A 21,524-nucleotide genomic window follows, 5' to 3' on the forward strand; every position below is an offset into this window, starting at 1 on the left:
AACATCCCCTCAATCATCCAGCAATCATCCATTTCAATCATCCATTCCCTTTAAATCATTCAAACCCAAAATCCATCCCGCAAAAAAACCCTTATTCCCTCAATCATCCATCCATCCATCAATTTTCAAACCATCATCATCCCCTCCAAAACAATTTATCCATCCAAAAAATCCATCTATCTCAAACTCCAGCAATCATCCATCCATCAATCCTCAATCAATCATCCATCCATCCATCAATGTTCATTTCCCTCATCCAGAATCCTCCACCATCCATCCATCTATCCATCAATCATCCCGCAATTAATTTCCCTCCATCCCTCAAACAATCCCCCTCCATCCCAAACCCCAATCCCTTTCCCTCAATTTTTCCACAATAAACCAAACAAAACATTCATCCCTCCAGCAATCATTTCCCGCAATTTTTCCCTCCATCCATCAATTTATCCATCCATCCATCCATCCCTCCCCTCAATCAAAACAATCATTTCCCTCTATCCATCAATCATCAAACCTTTAAACTTTTCCATCAAAACTCCATCCTCCTTTCCCTCCCTCTATCCTCAATCCATCTATCCACAATACCATCCTCCATTATCCATCCAAACATCCATCGATTTAATTCTCCAACCATTTCCTTTTATCCATTTAAAAATCCAAACCATCCATCCATCAAAACATCCATCCCTCCATCTATCCATCAATCATCCTTTCCCTCCATCTTTCCCTCAATCATCCATCCATCCATCTATCCATCCATCCCCCTCTATCTATCCATCCCTCATCCCCTCCCTTTCCTCCATCCCTCTATCCAACAATATCCATTATCTATCCCTCATCCATCCATCCATCCCTCCATCCATCAAACCCCTTTTTCCTCAAAACAATTTCCCTCCATCCATCTATCTAAACCAAAAAAACCATCCATCCCCAAACCATCTATTAAACAATCATCCATCCATCCAATCTATCTATTCCCATCCCTCCATCCATTCCAACCCTCCATCCATCAATCCATTATCCATCAATCATTTCCCTCCATCCATCCATCCATCTAAACCCTAATCTCCATCCATCTATTTCCCTCATCATCCGTCCCAACCCCCATCCATCCCTCCATCAAACCATCAATCATCCTCCTTCCCCTCCATCCTCCAAACCATCCCATAAAAACCATCTATCCATCAAACATTTCCCTTTCCCTCCATCCATCTATTAATCCATCATTTCCAAAAACCATTCCATCCATCCATCTATCCCTCAAAACATCCAAACCTCCATCTATCCCTCAATTTATCCCTTCCATCCCTCCCCTCCCTCTTCTATCCCTAATTTCCCTCCCTCCAAACCATCTTAAACTATCCCCTTTATCCATTTCCAAACCATCCCATCCATCCATCAATCATCCGCAATTTTATCCCTCCATCCCTCAATTTAAACCCAATTTCCCTCCATCAATCATCCAACAATTATCCATCCCTCACTTCAACCATCCATTCAGCAATCATCCCTAAAATTTTCCCTCCATCCCATCCATCCAAACCATCCATCAATTTATCCATCAATTTATCCGCAATCATCCCTCCAAAACCGTTCCCAACCATCCGCAATCATTTTATCAATCATTTTAAACCAACATCCCATCCCTTATCAATCATCCCCTCCATCCATCCAAATCATTAGGCCAAACATTTAAACCTTCCCTCCATCCATCCATAACCAGCAATTATTATCAATTTATCCAGCAATCATCCATCCTCCGTCCAAAACCCCCATCCAATTTATCAATCATTCCTCCCAAAATTTTAACCAACCCGGAAACTCCAACAACATCCGCAACCACATCAAACCCTCAATTTATCCCTCCAATTTATCCCAACATATCCCAAAATTTCCCTCCCGCAAAAATCCCATTCCCCCCTCAAACCCATCAAACCAAAAACCTTCAAAATTCCCCCATCATCCACCCAATCCCCACCACCCTCATCCTCTACCATCAATCCTTCCCCCCCCAAACAAACCATCCCCCTCAATCCCCAAAAAAAATCAAACCATCCTATCCCCTCAAAACCCCTTTACCAAACATCCCGCAATTTATCCATCCTCCCTCCCTCCATCTATCCATCAATATCCAGCAATCATCCATCCTTCCAAACATCCATCAATCAATCATCCATCCATCCCGCAAAAAACCCGCAATCATCCATCCCATCATCCCCAATCATTTTATCCATCCAGCAATTTATCCAGGGAATTTATCCATCCATCCAATCAATATCCCCCAAACCCAAACCTTTCCCTCCCTCAATCAATAAAGAAACATCCAACCATCCATCCAAATCCATCCCCATCCCTCCAAAACAATCCCCTCCATCTATCCATTTAAAACATCCATCCAAAACAATCAAACCATCCCTCCATCCATCCATCTATCTATCATCCATCCATCCCCATCCATCCCTCCATCTATCCAAACCCTCCATCCATCCCTTCCCGTCCCCATTTTCCCTCATCCCTCCCCCCCATAATCATCCCATCCCTCCAAATTTTCCAAACCATTCCATCGATCAATAAACCCTCCATCCAAACTATCCCCCTCAAAACATGCATCCCCCCATTATCCAAAAAATCATCCATTGATCAATATTTCCCTCCATCCATCTATCCCTCAATTTCCCATCCATTATCCATCCATCAAAACAAACCATCCCTCCCATCAATCCCTCCATCCATCCATCTATCAAACAATCATCCATCCATCCATTTTAAACCATCAATCCCTCCCTCCAATTTCCCTTCCCCTTTCCCTCTATTTATCCATATCCACCCTCCATCCCCTTATCCATCAATCATCCATCCATCCCTTTTATTATCCATAAAACCCTCCATCAATCCATCTTTTCCATCAAATCATCCAAACCAATCCATCCATCTATCTATTTCCATCAAAACCCTCCATCCCTCTATCTATCAACATCCTCCATCCCCTCCATTCCCCCTCAAACTATTTCCATCATCCATCCCATTCCCATCCATCAATTTCCATTAATTTTCCCTCAATCATCCCCTCCATCCATCCATCAATCCATCTTTTCCTCAATCATCCTGCCATCCATCCATCCAAACTATTTTATCATCCTTTTGGTTTTCCCTCCATCTATCCATCCCTTATCCAACCATCCATCCATCAAATCCCATCTATCCAATTTAATCATCCAACCAAAAAACCATCCCTTACAATCCTCATCCATCTATCCCTCATCCCCTCCACCCCTCCATCCCTCTATCCATCCTTCCATCCATCCATCCATCTATCCCTCAATCTCCATTTCCAAACCCTCCCATCCATCTATTTTAATTTCCCCATCCATCCATCCATCCTCCATCCATCTATTTCCCTTCCCAAACATTTCCCTTTCCCTTTATCCATCCAATTCATCCCTCTATTTTTCCATCATCCATCCATCCCCTCCATCCACTTTCCCTTTATCCATCCACCCTCCATCTATCCCTAATCCCTCTTTCCATCCCCTCCATCCCTCCCTCCCTCCACAATCATCCATCCATTTCCCTCCATCCCTCTATTCCCAATCATCCATCCATCCATCCTCACCATCCCATCCACAATATCCATCCATCCATTTCCCTACCCTCTATCCATCAGAAACAAACCCCCCAAAACATCCCTTTCCCTCAAACTTTTCTTACATAATCATCCATCCATCCCCCACCCCCCTCCATCCCTCCTTTAATCATCCATCCCATCTATCCATCAAACCCCCATCCTTTTCCCCAAAGGTCAGTTTCCCTTGTTCCCACTTTTTTTTTCTTTTGCTGGCCCTTTAAAAAGGGAAACCCCCCACCCAAAGGGGTGACTTAAATTAAAAGGGTTTCCCAAACCCAAATTTAAAACCCCCCAAAAGGTACATTTTTAAACAAACAACACAGAAAACTAGAAATTTTTTCATTCTGATTTATTCCAGTCAAAATCATGACAGCCGTTTGAGCCCCCAGTAATCCAAAAAAAACCTTTTTTAAATTTTGCACCCCCCCCCATAATGCCCCCCCAAACCCCGAGGTAGCTCGTCCCGTTGTTTTAAAATATTCCAAAATTAAATATTATTAAAACCCCTTTTTTTCCCACACACCCCCCCAAACCCCATCCCCTTTTTAAACAGCCCCCTTGGGGGGTTTTACCAGGGAGGGGGGTTTACCGCCCGATGGAAAAACATCACATTTATTTCTGTTGGGGTTTTTCTTTTAGGCCTTTTCCCCCGATGTGCCACAGGGCTACGCCCAACTAAAAAATGGGCAAACCAAAAGGTGAGCATTTAGGTTTTTTCCTGCTACCCCTGGAATGGGTTTGGGGGTAAATGCAGTTTTTTACTCATTTTTGGGTAATCTTTAAAAACGTTCCCAGATCTTAAAAAAAGCAAAACAAAACCCGGTTTTTTTAAACCATTTTAAAAAGTCACTTTTCTGGTGGATGGCGGCCCGCAACCCCCTTTGGGCCATGTCTAATCGGAAATTTCCCTTTAGCCCAATTTAACCCTTGACTAGATCCCACTGGGCTCCGTGGAGCGGATTTATCCCAATTTCCAAACTTTTTTAAACAAATTTCGAGTCAAAAGAAACCCTTTCTTTACGGGTTTAACAAAAAAACCCAACCCCAAAATTTTGGAGTTCAGCTGTATTTAGGTCTAAGATATTCCAACATATATTTAAAAAATGCATGGCTAATTGTAAAAAAAAATATCTTTTTTTTGGTTTTATTCCCGCACGGGACGCCAAATTTTCCTCTCACTGAAATTGAAATTCCCAAAGTATTCTGGGAAATCACTTCATTCCCAAGTCAGCTCCTGACCTCACTCGGTTTGACTTTAAGGGTTGAAGGGCACTTCACCCTAGCTCTTCTAACTTTTGGAACACACTAACCTTAAACGTGAACGAGCAAAACCAGCTATGGTCCAAAACCGAGTGCTAGTGAGAGAAGTGGGACTGGGCCATTAGAAATTCAAAGTTCTTGTGATTTCCTTTACCCAGCCTTCTTTTTCATGGATTTCAGTGGATGCTGGAGATTCATCTGAACTTTTAGTCCTGTTCATGTTGAGCCCACTGGTTTACAGCTTTACCATCATACATAAGGCAGCTATATGGTTTTATAAACAGTATCCATCCAGCCCTTGGAGATCAATATATGACTAAAGTTGCAGCTCATCTCTTTCAATCTGCTTTCAGGATGGTTGCTGGAAAGGCTGAGCCAGCAATGCCAGGCAGACTCTATGTGCATCCAGATTCCCCGGCAACAGGAGCTCATTGGATGCGGCAGCTGGTGTCTTTTCAGAAGCTAAAGCTAACAAATAATCACCTGGACCCGTTTGGGCATGTGAGTACCTACTGAGTACCATTACAGTCTTAACATCCATCCATCCATCCATCCATCCATCCATCCATCCATCCATCCATCCATCCATCCATCCATCCATCCATCCATCCATCCATCCATCCATCCATCCATCCATCAGCTTAGAGAGAAAGAACCAAATGTTGACTGAAGGCAATGGATGCAGCTCATGAAAGAATGTTTAATACCAAAATAATATATTTTCACCTTCTGGACCTAACAAATTATGATGTGGGCGTTAGCATTTGGTCTGGACTAAAATTCAAGAAATATTCCCAATGGGCACGGCTGGGAAGAGCAGGAGTCATAAAACTGGCTTCTACATGATGTGAAGGAGGTGATTATCATTATATCAGTGCTGTAGATGTCAGCTGTGACTCCATCCTGGAGAGAAATATCAGCTGTGCTGCTGCCATCAACACCTTTGTTTCTAGATGTTGGAGCTTGGCCTGTTTTCCAGTGTAGTCCTGTTTCTCTGACTGTGACTAACTGGATGTGCTCTCTTCATCCTCTGACATGGGAGCTGGCTCGGAGCTCGTCTGCCTGGCTGTGTGTTTCCTGGACGGGGCCGCCTGTGGAGCTGGTTGACAGTTGCCTTTTGTATCTATGCTTGTTTTTCTATGTCTGCTTCTGTCTCCTTGAACCCCAGTGGGCCTCAGCAGATGGCCGCTCACACTGAGCCTGGTTCTGCTGGAGGTTTCTTCCTGTTCAAAGGGAGTTTTTCCTCTCCACTATCGCTACAAGCATGCTTAGTGTGAGGGATTGCTGAAGAGTCAATGAGTCGATGCAATCAGCTGGTTTTCCTTAGATAAAAAACTTTGAATCAATCTGACTGGATGATCTGGTGAACTGGAAAGTGACCTGAGATGACATGATGTGAATTGGAGCTATAGAAATAAACTGAATAGAATTGAACTTTATCATTCATGTAATGAGATCGGATATAAAACTGATGCTGGTGCTCAAAGGAAAACATGGGAGTTGGAAGTAAAACAAACCCTCTAGGAGGATGAACAGCTAAAATCACTGAGGGTTCAACTTAAGTTAGCAGATAGAAAACAATAAGAAACCATGAAAGATGGCCGACAGACTGGAGGTTTTTTCTCCGACACGTTATGATAAAGACAGAAAGAAGCAGAAGAATGCGGCAGGTTACTGGACGGAGCAATCAGAGGTAGAGAAAACACTGAACCATCAGGAATGACAGGAATGAGTAGCTGTGCTGCCGTTTATCTGAAATACATCTGCTGATCATTAACACCCCCCCCCCCACACACACACACACCAGATTGGTTTGATAATTTATGACCCTGCTCCAGCATCATAAAGCCATCTGAAGCAGCTCCAGTAAAAAGTCCATCCTGAAGAGAAACAACCTGTATCACAAAGAAAACCAGATGAAACCAGCAGGCTTTTCTACATGGAGACATGATGACTAGGGGTGTGCAAAATAATCGTCATATCGATGCATCGCGATTCTAATTGTTGTGATCTACTGCATCGATTCTTCGATTATTAAAAAAAAAAAAAAAAAAAAAAAAAATTTTTTTTTTTTTTTTTTATCATTTCAGTTTTCAAGTTGAAACATTTTAATGTTTTCGTTTCATTGGTTTGAAGGACCACTGAGGCCATGTAAACGGCACTGATTATCCTTATTTTGTTATTTTAAGTTTGATGAATCCTAAGATCTTTTTGTCAGTGTGTCCACGCCGGTAATAGTAATATTTCTGTCCAGTATTTGTTTTCATGGCAACACCTCCAAAAGTCATTTCAATAAATACAGCTATGTATGAATTCGGTTGCTTTCAGTTATGTATCAATTGAAGACACTATCCAGATCATACCCAGCCAGTCAGCCACTGGTAAGGGCTGTATCCTTTTACTACAGTGTTCAGTGAAAATATTGCAATGCATCGCAATATTTCAAGTATCGTGATGCATCGTGATAGAATCGCATCGTGGCATGTGAATCGTGATTCGAATCGAATCGTGACTTCTTTGCCAATACCCACCCCTAATGATGACCGAGTTTAGGCTTCCTGCAAAAACCTGTCTATCAATAAGAATGTCTAAAAGCAGCAGATTAAGCCAACATTTCTCTGTCTGCCTGTTTTAGGATTCAGAATCTGCAGGTTAGGATGTCAGTCTGCAGGCCGAGGTTTTACTGTACGGTTAAATACTGGCAGACTGATAGCAGCCAACGGATGGGGGGATGATGAGCTGAGCTCTGATGGAATGAGAGAGTGAGCGAGTGCTAAGGGACAAAGAGTGGAGCAATGTAGAGGAGAATGCATGAGGAGGTGAAGAGTGTGACTGTGGCAGCTCTCCCCAGGGGAACTCTGGGATAGCTTGTCTGAAGCCATCCCATCAATGGGCGGGCTCATTAGGTTCATAACCTCTCAGATCAGTGGTGGAGCCGGCTGTCACATTGAGTTGAGTGCCTGGGCAGTGATAAGGGCGAGTAATGAGGAAAGAACAAGGTGGAGGCCAAGCAGGGGCCAGATGACGGCCTGAGCATGAGGTGTGCAGCAAAGCAGAGCCTTTCAAAGAGGGAGCAGGATATTCCTATCACTGCTAATTATATTAACTACAGAATGGATGACAGCGATTCTGGTCGTCATCTCCAGCAGCTCTGGAAGCGGTACGATGCGACTCTGGGCAGACAACAGAGTAGCACAGACATGTAGAGCCCGGTCCGGCCCGTGGTTCAACCGCAACCTTACCAAGAAGAGAGAAACAGGTGGTAACTCTGGAGCAGCTGCAGAGGTCTCTTGCTCAGGTGGGAGAATCTGTCATCAGCGATCAGGATTTAATGCAGAAAGAATCTGCAGATATAATGTGGCTAAGGGCAAAGAATCCAAAAAATTAGCGCTGAATAATGTAGGCAATTAGTGGGCATGTTGTGTGATCTATGAATGTTGCACATACAGAGAATAACCGGTGCAAACCGGTTTGGTCCGCCCCACCTGTTATGTATAATTTACTTTTCACATGTTTATGTACTTCCACTTTGGGTCTCTGCTGCTTCTAGAAACTATCCAAATCATAAAGAAAAACAAATATCCATCTGTTTTGACAATAAATAAACATTTTGTTGGTGTCTCATAAACCTCTGGATCATGACGTTAAAATTGAATAAATTAAATCCAATTTATTTTTTTAGCTGCAACTCACAGCATGTTTTCTATCTAAGCAAAACCAAATAGACTTTATAGGATTCTCTGCTCCTGGATGAGCAGGTAGAGACCGTAGATATTCACTTTACACTACCTTATTGAAACCGTGCCGACATCGGGCTGAGCACGGTAACCGAGACAGCTGTTTAGTGTAAATGCATGACCAATTGAAACAGACCACGGCAGACGCAACCGAACCGCACTAACATGGAACTAGTTCATCAGCAGGGCTCGCCGCGGTTCAGTTCTGGCTCGGTTCTCAGGTAACAAAGAGTGCATGAGCAGTCATCTCCTTACAGTCAGCCTCCGTTAGTTGGCGGTAATGCACATCAGTAAGTTGCTCGCCAACCGCCACAAAACAGAAGAAGTAGACCCGTAAACAACAATTGAAATCTTCTCAAAACTACATTTTAAAAAATTGGCTTCAAAAGAGAGTGGTTCGACCTGGGATGACGCAGAGGCTGAGGCTCTTATTGGAATTTGGGCGGAGGACACCATCAAGGCGATGTTGGATGGAACAAAACATAATCACAAAGGTTTCCTACTAGAGAGAGGTAATACCGTAGATCATCACTAGGAGGCGAGGAACCGTGCTAGCGTGATGCGTAAACGGTCGTAAGGAACCGAGCACAGCGCGCTTAGCAGATCTGAGCTCTGTCCAAAACTCGGCACGGATTGGTTTCAGAGGGTAGTTTAATGGGGCTATTGACTCTTCAGCCATCTCTCACACCAAGCATGCTTGGAGCGACAGTGGAGAGGAAAACTCCCTTTTAACAGGAAGAATCCTCCAGCAGAACCAGAACTATGATAGAAAGCTAACAATAAATTAGCTCCAGATGTGGCTTTGTCTGGGAAATAAACAGTTAATCAGATGAGCTCTGATGTCAGAGGATGAAAGAGAAAACATCCAGTTAGTCCCAGTAAAAGCTGAGCCCAGATCTAAGTCTAGAAACAGGACCAAACAGGCCAAGCTCCAACATCTAGAAACAAAGGTGTTGATGGCAGCAGCACAGCTGATATTTCTCTCCAGGATGGAGTCACAGCCAAACAGGAACAGACCAGATGAAGCTACTATGATAAAAAGCAGAACGTTAGAGATTGAACTAACAGATTCTGCAGAGTGGGAGAATAGAGATAGAATGAAGCAGAATGATGAAATAGGGGTCCCTATGTCCTCCAGCAGTCTAAGCCTATAGCAGCACAAATAATGAACAAAGCTTAGGATGACGTAAGTATTTTGGATGAGGTAAAAGAAAGGTAGAGCCAAGATGTCCTTAGGGATAAATTAACCTGCGAATATTAAGACTTTAATTTGACATGGAGGAAAACTACAAAATTTAAATAAGAAATATTAGATTAGAAAAATGCATTTATGTTTATAAAAAAATTCAAGTTTTTCGACTTGTTGCTGTGATGAAATCATAAATGAATTAAAGAGCAGTTTTATTTTTAATAGATTTTAGCTCTGTGTTCACCTACTCATCCCTTCATTAGTCTGCTCTTTATCAGCCTTGGACACTTTTCTTCACATTTTCTGCTGTGATGTAATGTAATAACTAGAAATATAATAATACTGGAAAAGATGCAAAGATTTCATAGAAGGATGTCTGTCTGTGAAATGATCCCTTCCAGTTTCCATCTCTGCTTGAACTGCTTTTCCATCACAGGTTGCATCTTCTCTATTAAGCTTAATCTAAGGGTGTTATTACAAACACAGTGAAGGTTTTATGTGATAAAATATGGGACCTTTATCCAAAGTATGAAACAATGATATCAACAGTTTGTTTTTTTGGTTGAAGCTAAATTTCTCAGCTGGTTTCTGACTGATCAGGAGCAGCTGATGCTTTAGCGTTAGCCTCCACCCAGCCTTGCAGCACTCCACCTCTTCAACCTTTGCCTCTCTTTGGGAGTCTCTTCAGGAAGAGGCTTCTCAGGAGAGCGTCTAGCAAAGGGGCGGGGCAGCGAGGCTGACGGTAATCCTAGCTGACAGGTCTGGACCAGTGATGACCCTGTTCTGCTGCTGCTAATGCCTGACTGGACGCAGCGCTGAGCAGAGTGATGTTAGTGAGCTGACCTGCAGCCGCCTCACAGCCTAAACGTGTTCATGTTCAACACACCACCTGCTACACAATTCTCAGATCCCATCAAGTGGGATGAAATATGCAAAGATGCTGCTCACTTATCTCAATGCTCCCAAGAGCTTTCTGCTTGAAATGTTCAGAGATGTTGAAAATTTAGCAGCAAGGGTTTTGGTTTCTGTCCATTTGGTGTAGATGTGATCCAGCAGCGTTGATGTTCTTTATCCAATGAACACGGCTTATGCAACATCCAGTGAGGTGGGGGGAAACCTTTCCCTGTGTTGGAATGGCCTAGTCCAGAGGTTCTGTCCTGCTCCTCAGGTTCCACTGCCTTGCATGTTTCAGATCTCTCTGTTTGAGCCACACCTGCTTCATATGACTGCATGAGCTCCTCAGCAGCCGTCAGGTGCTGAAGAAGCCCGTTATTCATCGCTTCATATAAGTCAGGTGTGTTACACCAAGGAGACACCTACACCTGCAGGACATTGGTACTCGAGGACCAGGATGCAGAAACACTGCTCTAGAATGTAGTTAGACATACATATTGCTGTTTACCAGCAAAAACTATTCCGTTTCTACTGGAGGACTGGACAGGTCACCCAGTGGCCAGATGTGGCGGATCCAAAGCAGCGGGTGGAGCTACTGCTAGAGGAACACTGACTGTAGGAGATCGAACAGTTATGCACATTTCCAAAGCTGCAGACATAAATAAAACAGAGCAAACTCTCCATCAGTCACCCTTTTAATTCTTGGAGGCACAGGAAGCACAAAGAGGTTTGAATACTTTAGCAGACACTGTACATATGGGTTAGGGTCAGTGAAACTGGTTTAGGGCCGACCTCCAGCTGAAGGTCACCCTCTGTCCCAGCCTCAAGGTCGTTGTTTCTTTCTGCCACTGTTTGTAGTCTGATCCATCTGCAGATCAGTGTGGACCAGCTCCTGTGTATCTGCTGAGGAGCGAGATGTTCAGTGATCAGGTTGAACTGTAAAGTGCCTTGAGATGACTTGTGTTGTGAATTTGGCGCTTTATAAATAAACTGAATTGAATTGTTCATTGTGATAATTCATCAGCCTACAGGTCAACAGTAATTATGACCACATTGGGCTCAAAACCATTACCTTCCTAATCCATTCATTCTCACAACGCCATGGATCAGTAGTTGGATCTTTTCAAGCAGTTTAAAAATAATAATAAAAAACAATCCACTAGACTTTTTTTCCCCAAGTTTTGAAGACATTTCTCTTCCATCCAGGAAGCTTTTTCAATTAAAAATGGCAGAAATAGTGTTGAGTTCCAGGCTTTATACAGTAGACACAAAGACAAAGGCTTATATGGCTTAGAAATATGCAAATTGAAACAGACGAACCTTTGGAATGGGGTTATTTGGCTTCTTTGTTAGGCTGCAATGCCCCATACTGTTCCTCTGTAGCTTCAGCATGGGGCACTGCAGGCTAACAAAGAGCCTAAGCCTAAAGTAGCATAACTATAGAGATAGAATGAAGCAGAATGATGAAAAAGGGGTCCCTATGTCCTCCAGCAGTCTAAGCCTATAGCAGCAGAACTATAGAGATAGCTCAGGATAACCTGAGCCACTCTAACTAGAAGCTTTATCAAAAAGGAAAGTTTTAAGCCTAGCCTTAAAAGTAGACAGGGTGTCTGCCTCACGGACTAAAACTGGTAGTTGGTTCCACAGGAGAGGAGCCTGAGAACTAAAAGATCTGCCTCCCATTCTACTTTTAGAAATTCTAGGAACCACTAGTAAACCTGCAGATTGAGAGCGAAGTGCTCTGTTAGGAACATCAGGAACAATCAGATCTCTGATATCAGATGGAGCTTGGCCATTTAAGGCTTTATATGTGAGAAGGAGGATTTTAAATTCTATTCTGGATTTAACAGGAAGCCAATGAAGAGAAGCCAGGATAGGAGAGATATGATCTCTCTTTTTAATTTTCATCAGAACTCTGGCTGCAGCATTTTGGATCAGCTGAAGGCTTTTAACTACAGTTTGTGGACTTCCTGATAGTAAAGAATTACAATAGTCCAGCCTTGAAGTAACAAATGCATGGACTAGTTTCTCAGCTCCAGTCGATTGTTTTTTTTTTTTTTTACTTTTTTGGAACGACTATGACCTGGATGACTGAGAATCTTTACCAACACTTTTCAAGCCGTGTGACACACAGACAGACCGACAGGGACACCCCACCTCCCCAGGGTGCTGATGGGTGTCACCTGCCAGCAATATCCAATAATACTAATAATGCTTCTACAGGAAGCATCTGTAAGGAGGGATTTTTTTCCTTCCTTCAACGGCTCGTCACGAAGCGTGGCTCTATGATGTTAAACTGTTCTGGGTCTACCTTGTCTGGCAGTATATCACCTCTAGCAGCTGGTGGAGTTAATTCCAACTGTTTAAGAGATTAATTTGCTATAAAATGTGCGTATTGCTCCTTCTTTAATGGGGGTGGGGGACATTGGCAAACAAAGACAACTGCCCCATGTTGAAAGATATTTGAACTTTTATGATTCTTGTTATTTGTATCTTTTTTAATTTTAATTTAACTTTGATAATATTGTTTTCAGCCTAATAACTGCCATCATTCCCTCCATCTCTGTGTCCTAGAACCTCTTTTTTTTTAGGGCCGCTCTCCTACTGCATGCAAAGGCCCGTGACACAGGCATATAGTAATCGTTTCTTCAGTTTAACTTCCTAGCCTCCATTTTTAAAAAAACTAAAGTTTTCTGTTCCTCTGTAGCTTCAGTTAAATGATTGAAACTGTCTGTTTTTCCTAGATCATCCTTAACTCCATGCATAAGTACCAGCCCAGACTCCACATCGTCAAAGCTGATGAAAACAACGCCTTTGGGTCGAAGAACACTGCCTACTGTACCCATGTCTTCCACGAGACCACCTTCATCTCAGTAACATCTTATCAAAATCATAAGGTATACGATCCTTTACGAACAATCTGACGTTACCTTTTACTCTGCAGACTCCATAAATAAACCTGACATGAATGTCTAACCTATTAAAAACGTCGAACCTCTTACATCCACTGTTCCTGACTGACAAAGTGTTTGCAGAAGGTGAGAAACGTTATTTAAAAGAGCTGGTTTAAAACTTTACCCCGTGTGGATGGAAAGGAAAGTGAGCTGGAGAGAAATCTTTAATGTTTTTAGATGAGCCGCCAAGCTGTTAGCGTCTGTGTGTGATGAAAAAAAATGTGTCTGTAAAGACCTCATAAGAACATAACGTTAAGAGAAACACTTTGTTTTACTTGTGATTGTTTGGCTCAATGTTTGGGGTTCAAAGTCGGTGTTTTGGAGCAGCAGTCATAGACCCTGACCTTCATGACACGGAGCATCTGAAGACAGAGTTGAATGGCGCCGGCGATGATGGATGAAACATGACTCGGCGGTTCCTGCTCAGTCAGGAGGAATGAAACGATCCGGAGCTCCAGCAAACTGTTGATAGAAGCTGATATCTCCATAAATCTGATTTCATTTAGAGATGAGTCCTTAACATTTGCATAAAATCTGTTTTTGTAAGATTTTGTTTGCTGTGGTCCAGCAGTGGATAAACTGTTGAAATGTTGGTAGTTCAGCCGTAGGAGACGTGATTAAAAGCAACATTGCAACAAATGCATTTGGCTGTTGTGTCTGTAGCTTAGCAACAACAGAATCGATTACATCACATGTAGTGGCGGCAACAGCAGAAACTGAAATATAAATGGTTATGAACAGAACATTGGTAAACTGCTAAACTAAAACCAACTGGCAACAGTTCAATATCTGGGCTGCAGTGAGAATGAATCACAGTGACACGACGACATCATCTGTTGTTCACAAACACCACCAACCCACCTCCTTTGAATTTTCCAGTCTTCTTTAAATCTGTTTGCTGGTCAGAAAGGCAGGCAGAGCGATGCTTGAGTCTGAGATATGATCCTGCAGCCATGTTTCAGTAAAACACATAATACTGCATTTATGATATTCTGTCTGTCCTTGATGGGGCTTGGAAATGCCTTTAAATGTTCTGCTCCTCTCTCTCGTCATTGCTCAACCTTCTCAGTGCCCCCTTTCCAACTCAGCTGGTACCTGCAGAAGTAGCTGAAGTAATATTTCACTTTGAGAGACGTTAATGAGCTGCAACAGGATGTTAAAAAAAAACCTTGCTGTGTTATGCATCATAAAAAGTGTCCAGAGAAATATTGCTAAAAAAGGGGGTGGGTCAAATACAGAGAGTGAATTTCCCCATTGTGGGACAATAAAGGGATTTACATCTAATCTCACATGGTGAGAAAAAAGTTTCTTTGTGTCTTAATATGCAGAGAATGTTCAGTATACTTCTGGTTAAGTAGACCACCTTGGTCTCCTTTGACCACTAAGAAGCTGAGCTCCGTTTGATCCACATAAACTCTCCAATAAGTCCTCCTCTACTTGTCTGAAAGCTGTCATGGATGTTCTGTTTCATGTGAGTCATCCCCACATCAGATCCATGTTTGATCCAAACAGATAATCTGGAGGATCTCTGCCGTCCTTCAATGCTGTCTTACCTTCACGAGTCTGTGCCTGCTTCAACACCGAGGGGCCTTACAGTCGATTAGAACTAAGATCCATTTGGCTCTGTAGAAACTATGGCAGACCTTTTGCTCTCAGAGCTCCTGTTCGATGCATCATACCTGATCTAACTGTTGCAGCTTCTATATTTTTCAGATCACTCAACTCAAGATAGAAAACAACCCATTCGCTAAAGGTTTCCGAGGCAGCGAAGAGGGGGACCTGCGCGCCTCGAGAATAGAGGGGTGAGTATATACCGAAGAAATGCTGATTCTTCCCCGTCTCATCCTGTTCTAGTTCTACAACATGGTAACCCTACCCTGTAAACATTTAGGGGGGTGATGGACCTCTGAGGGCTAGTACAAAGTTAACCCTTTATAGGGAACAAGCCGAGCAGGAATAGTCTCCATAGCAACGAACAAAAAATTCCACAACAGCAATACAAAAACCCAGGGAACAGCTGTCACCTAATTTTCATGGCCTGAAACTTAACCAATGAAAACATAAACAAGCACAATGATGACGCCATATTTATCACACACATTACAATCTAAAGCTGCTGTCACACCATGACCATTTAGACCAGCGTCTGTCTGACGTAGGAAATATCTGGCTAAAACGCTGGCATACGTTGGATAAGTTATGGCTACATTTAGTATCAGTTATTAGCGTGCTGAAGTACGCTGGAACACGTCGACATACGGGGAGTACGCCCCGGCGTACGCCAGCGTCTGCCATCCGTGGTCCATCAGTTCCAGGTCAGTTATCTGATGGCTGCCATCCGTTCAGTGTCAGTTCCTCATCAGTCGTGGCGTCTAGCTGATCGTAAACCTCTGAGTAACTTCTGCGTAACTTATCCAGAACTTCTCTCCAACATATCAGCGTATCTGCCGTGTTCCAGACGAGCGCTGAACGTGTTTCTAACTTCCAGCTACTGTATAATGGCGTATTGGCAGCGTTTTGGTATAAAGGGGGTTCACAGGAGGAAACCGTCAGTTCTCCTCCAGACTTCATCCCCATCATAGGGTGAGCCAGAAGGTGATTGATGGATCCTCCCTGCGTTCACGCCCACCACCAACACACTTCCTAGCAGACATGACGCTCAATCTGCTGACACCAGAAACCTGCTTTCTTTTTTTTCTTTTCTTTTTTTTATTATTTATTGCTTTTTTTTCCTGGCTGACGGTAAACAGCAGCTACCATTATCAAAGACATCCTTTTTTGCAGGCCGGGCGCCTCCAGGTGCATCGCTGCCCCCCTCAGCACAATGGATTGTGCATCATTTCTTGGGCATTACGCTGCCGTGTGTTATGCAGAAGTTAGGCTGTCGTTGGACAGAAGTTCTGGACTCGTTATGAATACTGGCATCTGCCAGTGTTTTAGGAGATTCTGGGACGTCAGTCAGACACTGGAGAAATCATCAAGGTGTGACAGGAGGCCTAACATAGCAGAAAATGCAGGCAGTACCATGCAAATCATATAAATGATGGGCTTATTCCATCATCCACGAAACGTACATCTGCCGATTCTACTGCTATGTGAGCAGGTTTTCTCTAACGAGGCAATGAAGCCTTCATGGTTACAGGAGCATCTGTTAAAAGACAACCTGACAGGCATCAAAAGACTCGGCTTACTTCCAGTCCCTCAGGTATCATCATTTAAGTCGCCCTACAATCAACAGCATGTTTGTTTAAAGCGTCAATAAGACACGGTCTTTCGGTGGCGACTCACTACTGACTGCAAAGGCCGGCTTACCGCTCACTGTGGGGGAGCCTCTGGTTATTGCCGCTATAAAGGAGGCCATCGCCACAAAACAAAACACAAAACACCCATGAGCCTATAGGCCTATTTAAAATACAATAAAAATAGATAGGAAAATAGATTGAGATTCACTACTTTATTGTAACATAGACTTCAGACTTTTCACCTCTTTGACTTCTTTGGGAAAATGAAGGAGGTCACATTGAAGCTCCAGAGCGATTGGGGGACACTGGTCCACTCCAACATCACCATCTGCAGCTTCCTTCCAAAACTGGAGCTCTTCCAACAAAACCTGACGATGCGAAAATGACTTCAGTTTCCATAGTTAGCGAAGTTGTTGGTTGAGCTGACAGATCGCCACCTTCTGCTCTATGCCGACCACGGAACGCCAGTCAAGGCCAACATAATTTGCTTCAGGGACCTGGAGCAGTTAGATGTGCCAGACTAGGTGATGGAGCCATGCCAAACAGATGCTGCTGAATGTGAGCAGAAATGAAAGAGAGCTTCAATGATGAGGAGCCTAAAGTCATGTTTTGGACCTCCGGCCGGCGTGCAATGAGGGTTCCACATGGGTTCTTTTCCCCCGACTCTGGGAGAGTGTCCGTCACCTCTTCCCTGCTTTCTCCTCTTCCCTGTATCTCATTAGTTTTCAGTCAAGCTGTCCACATGCAGAAATATCGGAACCCGGTTAGCTCTGGTGCAATCTTCCCAGCGTCCAGAAGAGCTGGAGCCTGCAGCAGCCCAGCGAGAGCAGAGCTCTCACTCATAACGTGCAGCTCATCCCATAAAGTCGTTCTTCTTTTAAAAGGTCTGTTTCCTTTAGCATCTCAGCCCTCAGTTATTTTTCTCAACTTTAATAAGCCAAGACCAAATCGGATGTTCTTTCCCCTCAGCATTCATTGACATGTGAGCGATTCCTGTTCTCTCACTGGTTAATGGTGAACGTCATTATATATCAGTAAAATAAATGCTATTGTAATTTAATATTTCATCTTGGGTTAAATTTTGGGATATCATTAATGCAACTAGGGAAAAAAAAAAAAATATATATATATATATATATATAGCAGAAAGGGCTGCTCAGTGGCGCAGTGGGTAGCACTGCTGCCTTGCATGTTCTCCCTGAGCATGCGTGGGTTCTCTCCGGGTACTCCAGCTTCCTCTCACAGTCCAAAAACATGACTGTTAGGTTCATTGGCTTCTCTAAATGCTCCTTAGCTGTGTGTGTGAATGGTTGTTTGGGTCTATGTTGCCCTGTGATGGACTGGTGACCTGTCCAGGGTGGACACCGCCTCTCGCCCACTGACTGCTGGAGATAGGCACCAGCACCCCTCGCCACCCCACTTGGAATAAGCGTGTCAGATAATGGATGGATGGATGATGGATGATGGATATAGCAGAAATATTGACCTTCATTTCTACTTTAAAGCTCTTTCCAGAAACATCTAAGTAGCAACTCAAGATCTCAGGGTCACATTACAATTAGAATAACATTTCCATGTTTTTAGCAGTTTTCCAGTTAAGGAACAAACTTGACCTATTGCTGATGAAGGTTCTCAGTCATCCAGGTCATAGTCATTCCGTAAAAATTCAAAAAATATCCACTGGACTTGGTTTTCAAGATTTGAAGACGTTTCTCCACCTCTCCAGGAAGCTTTCTCAATTCAAATGTCTGGATCCGCAGTGAGTTTGAGTCTTATATAGACAACGCCTTGTATCCGGTCGGTCGAGCGACCCCTAGAATCATAGACAGGTTCAGATATTACAGGCTAACGATGGAACTAACGACCCATTCATCGGTTTCCATTGCATGTTTCCAAGCGATACAAGGCATTGTCTATATAAGACTTAAACTCACTGCGGATCCAGACATTTGAATTGAGAAAGCTTCCTGGAGAGGTGGCGAAACGTCTTCAAATCTTGAAAACCAAGTCCAGTGGATATTTTTTGAATTTTTACGGAACTTGACCTATTATGTCTCAAAACATACAGTCTAGAGGGAATGTTTAAAATATAAGACTTCTGAGGGAAATCCAGTCTGATTGTGTCCTCTTCCTGTTCCTGGTGTCCAGGAAGGATTATCCAGTCATGTCAAAGAGCGTGGTCCGTCAGAGAATCATCTCCTCCCACGGTCACCTGGCCGGGAAGCTTCGGACCGGGGTTCTGACCGGCCATTCTCAGGTCCTGTCGTCTTACCCGTATGACACTGGGGCTCCTTTGACAAACTTGGATTCCCAAGATGCTCTCTCCAGCCCCTTTCCTCCCAGCAGAGATCCTGGTGTAGTTTACCACTGCTTCAAACACAGAGGTACGTTTCTGTACTCATTAGGAAATACTACTAACGCAGTCCACCCTCATGGCAGCTGATCCCATCGCTTTGCAGATAACAGCCGACACCTGGAGCTTGGATGCAAGCAGCCGTATCTGGAGTCATCCTCGCTGATATCTGAGGAGCGCTTCTTCCATTCAGCTCCCTCTTACGAGTCGCCCCTGCTCTCTCGCCCTTACTATGCCGAAGCCATCGCTTCCAGAGAGGCTTGCATGTACGGGGGGGTGGAGGCGCCGTCCGGGTCGGGATCAGCGGACAGAGACGAGCGAAGCGGCTCTCCCGCGGTGAACTGCAACATGTGGGCCCCGATGCAGCCGTATTCCCGGTACAGCGTGGACGGCGTCCCCTACCAGCCCTTCCCTCCTCACTTCCCTAACCCCGCCCCCGTGCTGCCACAGCCCGCCTCGTCCATATTACCCCGACCACAGGCCGACTTCGGGGTCTACAACTCAGCCATGGTCCAGAGGAGCCTGCCTGCCGTAGCGCAGTCATCCTCCTCTTCATCGGGCTCTGCTGCTCTCACTGGTTCTAGAGACACAACCAGTCATCCTCCTTTGTACCACAAAAAGCCCGGCTCCGCTCTCCAGCCTCTGAAAGACTTCTCAGCCTGTTCCATACAGGGGATGATCCCCGGCCGGGATCCCTCCTATCAGCACCAGATGGGGCTGAGTGGAGGCGGGAGTCACTGGAGCGACGGCTAACTCTGCTCCAAGACGGGTGTTAGGACGGCTTTCTAAAGGCCCTGGCTGTGGACGGTGATAACAGACTCTGCTGACCCATCTCTGACACAACTGGGTTCTAGACACTCGGTGTCCACCTCCACATCTACGCTGGTATAAAGCACATGTCGCAAAACCTGAGATTCAAATGTAAACCTTGGGTGAAAGCAGCACAAAGTGTCTCCTGACACCCACCCAGGTTCCAGTCGGTAGGAACGTAAAAGCACAAACAAGAAAAGGGAAAATGATTGATTCATTGCTGTCAGTAATGATGCTGTTCCAGCTGCTGCCATTTTTTATAGAGGAACTCCTGATACGGTCAGTGAAGGTCTCCTGGGGGACTATCTACAGCATGCATGCGCAGCAGGAGAAAAACATCAATAACTGAATCATAGTGGCTTTGTTTTCTGTTGATTGGATTTTGGTACCAAACAGAATAAAGAAACATTTAAAGCAGAATTTCCTCATGAATGATGCCGTCAGCTGAGCTGCAGGCGTTTGTCTTCACACACGACAGAAAGCCTCTCCGCTCAGCCTTTTAAAAACTGCATCTTTATCTCAGCATCAGCACCACAGCTGGAAACACTCTTTAGTGCAGAAGCGGTGGCTGCTGCTGAGTGAAGGAAACTCCAATGTATCCTCAGTTAAAATAATGTGAGAAAACAGTTTAAGGCTTCTTGACGACCGGAACGCACAGAAGAACAGACAACTTGTAGAGTTGCTTTGTTCAAACCCTGAACTCCTCAGATCATGAGGAGAGTTCAGGTAAAGGTCGACTTTCTACAGGTGTGGCTTCACCTTCCAGAGCCGATAGAAATCATGACAGGAAGGAAAACTTCTTATTTCTGTAGTTGATCCCCGTTCTTTAGGAGGAAGAACAAACAAAACAATCTTAGAACTAAAGATTAGAATGCAAAGGGCCGGATCTATCAAAGGTTTGCGTGTATAAAAACGTGAGCTATTTCACTGCGCACGCTAAAAAATGTACAAACTGATCTATCAACAGCGTGCTAAAAGGATTTGGTCTTTAAAACGTCCTAAATAGCGCCTCTTATCCATTTAGTACTTTTTCTGCAATGAATATGCAATATGGGGCGTTTACACGCAAAAGTGCGTCTTGTGGGAGGAGAACATGTAAATATATTAATTTAGCACTCGCAAAGTTATTTATCAAACCTGAAAGCAATTTTGCTAATGGTATCTGACTCTATATTTAACACGTTTCAAAAGAAGGTGCAAATGGTCTGTATGCGTAATTGTGCACACATGGCAGCGGTTATTGTCGCAAGAAGGAGACCCCGAGAACGCATTTTTTTCACTCCGTGTGAATATTTTTGGAATGAAGGAGGAAACGATCATCAAAACATATCGTTTATCCAGCATTGCCATTTTGGAGCTGTTGGGGGAACTCCGAATGGATTTGGAGCCAGCCACAAGGAGGACCCACGCAATACCAGATATCACAAAACTCCTTGCAACATTGCACTTTTTTGAATCTG

At 43.9% G+C, this 21,524-nt stretch overlaps 1 protein-coding gene across 3 annotated transcripts in view; it reads left to right on the plus strand.

Annotated features, from left to right (window-relative positions):
* tbx4 (T-box transcription factor 4) overlaps positions 1-20,484 on the plus strand; it is a 45,344-nt gene extending 24,860 nt beyond the window's left edge. For all 3 annotated transcript variants that reach the window (XM_038304579.1, XM_038304578.1, XM_038304577.1), the window contains exons 5-9: positions 5,239-5,386; positions 13,450-13,602; positions 15,373-15,461; positions 19,050-19,285; positions 19,361-20,484. In XM_038304579.1, the coding sequence (XP_038160507.1) occupies positions 5,239-5,386; positions 13,450-13,602; positions 15,373-15,461; positions 19,050-19,285; positions 19,361-20,007 (1,273 nt within the window). In that variant the 3' untranslated portion in view covers positions 20,008-20,484. The remainder of the gene's footprint in view (positions 1-5,238; positions 5,387-13,449; positions 13,603-15,372; positions 15,462-19,049; positions 19,286-19,360) is intronic.
* The last annotated feature ends 1,040 nt before the right edge of the window (positions 20,485-21,524 follow it).

Source organism: Cyprinodon tularosa, unplaced genomic scaffold, assembly GCF_016077235.1.
Source record: "Cyprinodon tularosa strain WSP-4 unplaced genomic scaffold, ASM1607723v1 ctg539, whole genome shotgun sequence".
In the NCBI taxonomy this organism is placed as follows: Eukaryota; Metazoa; Chordata; class Actinopteri; order Cyprinodontiformes; family Cyprinodontidae; genus Cyprinodon; species Cyprinodon tularosa.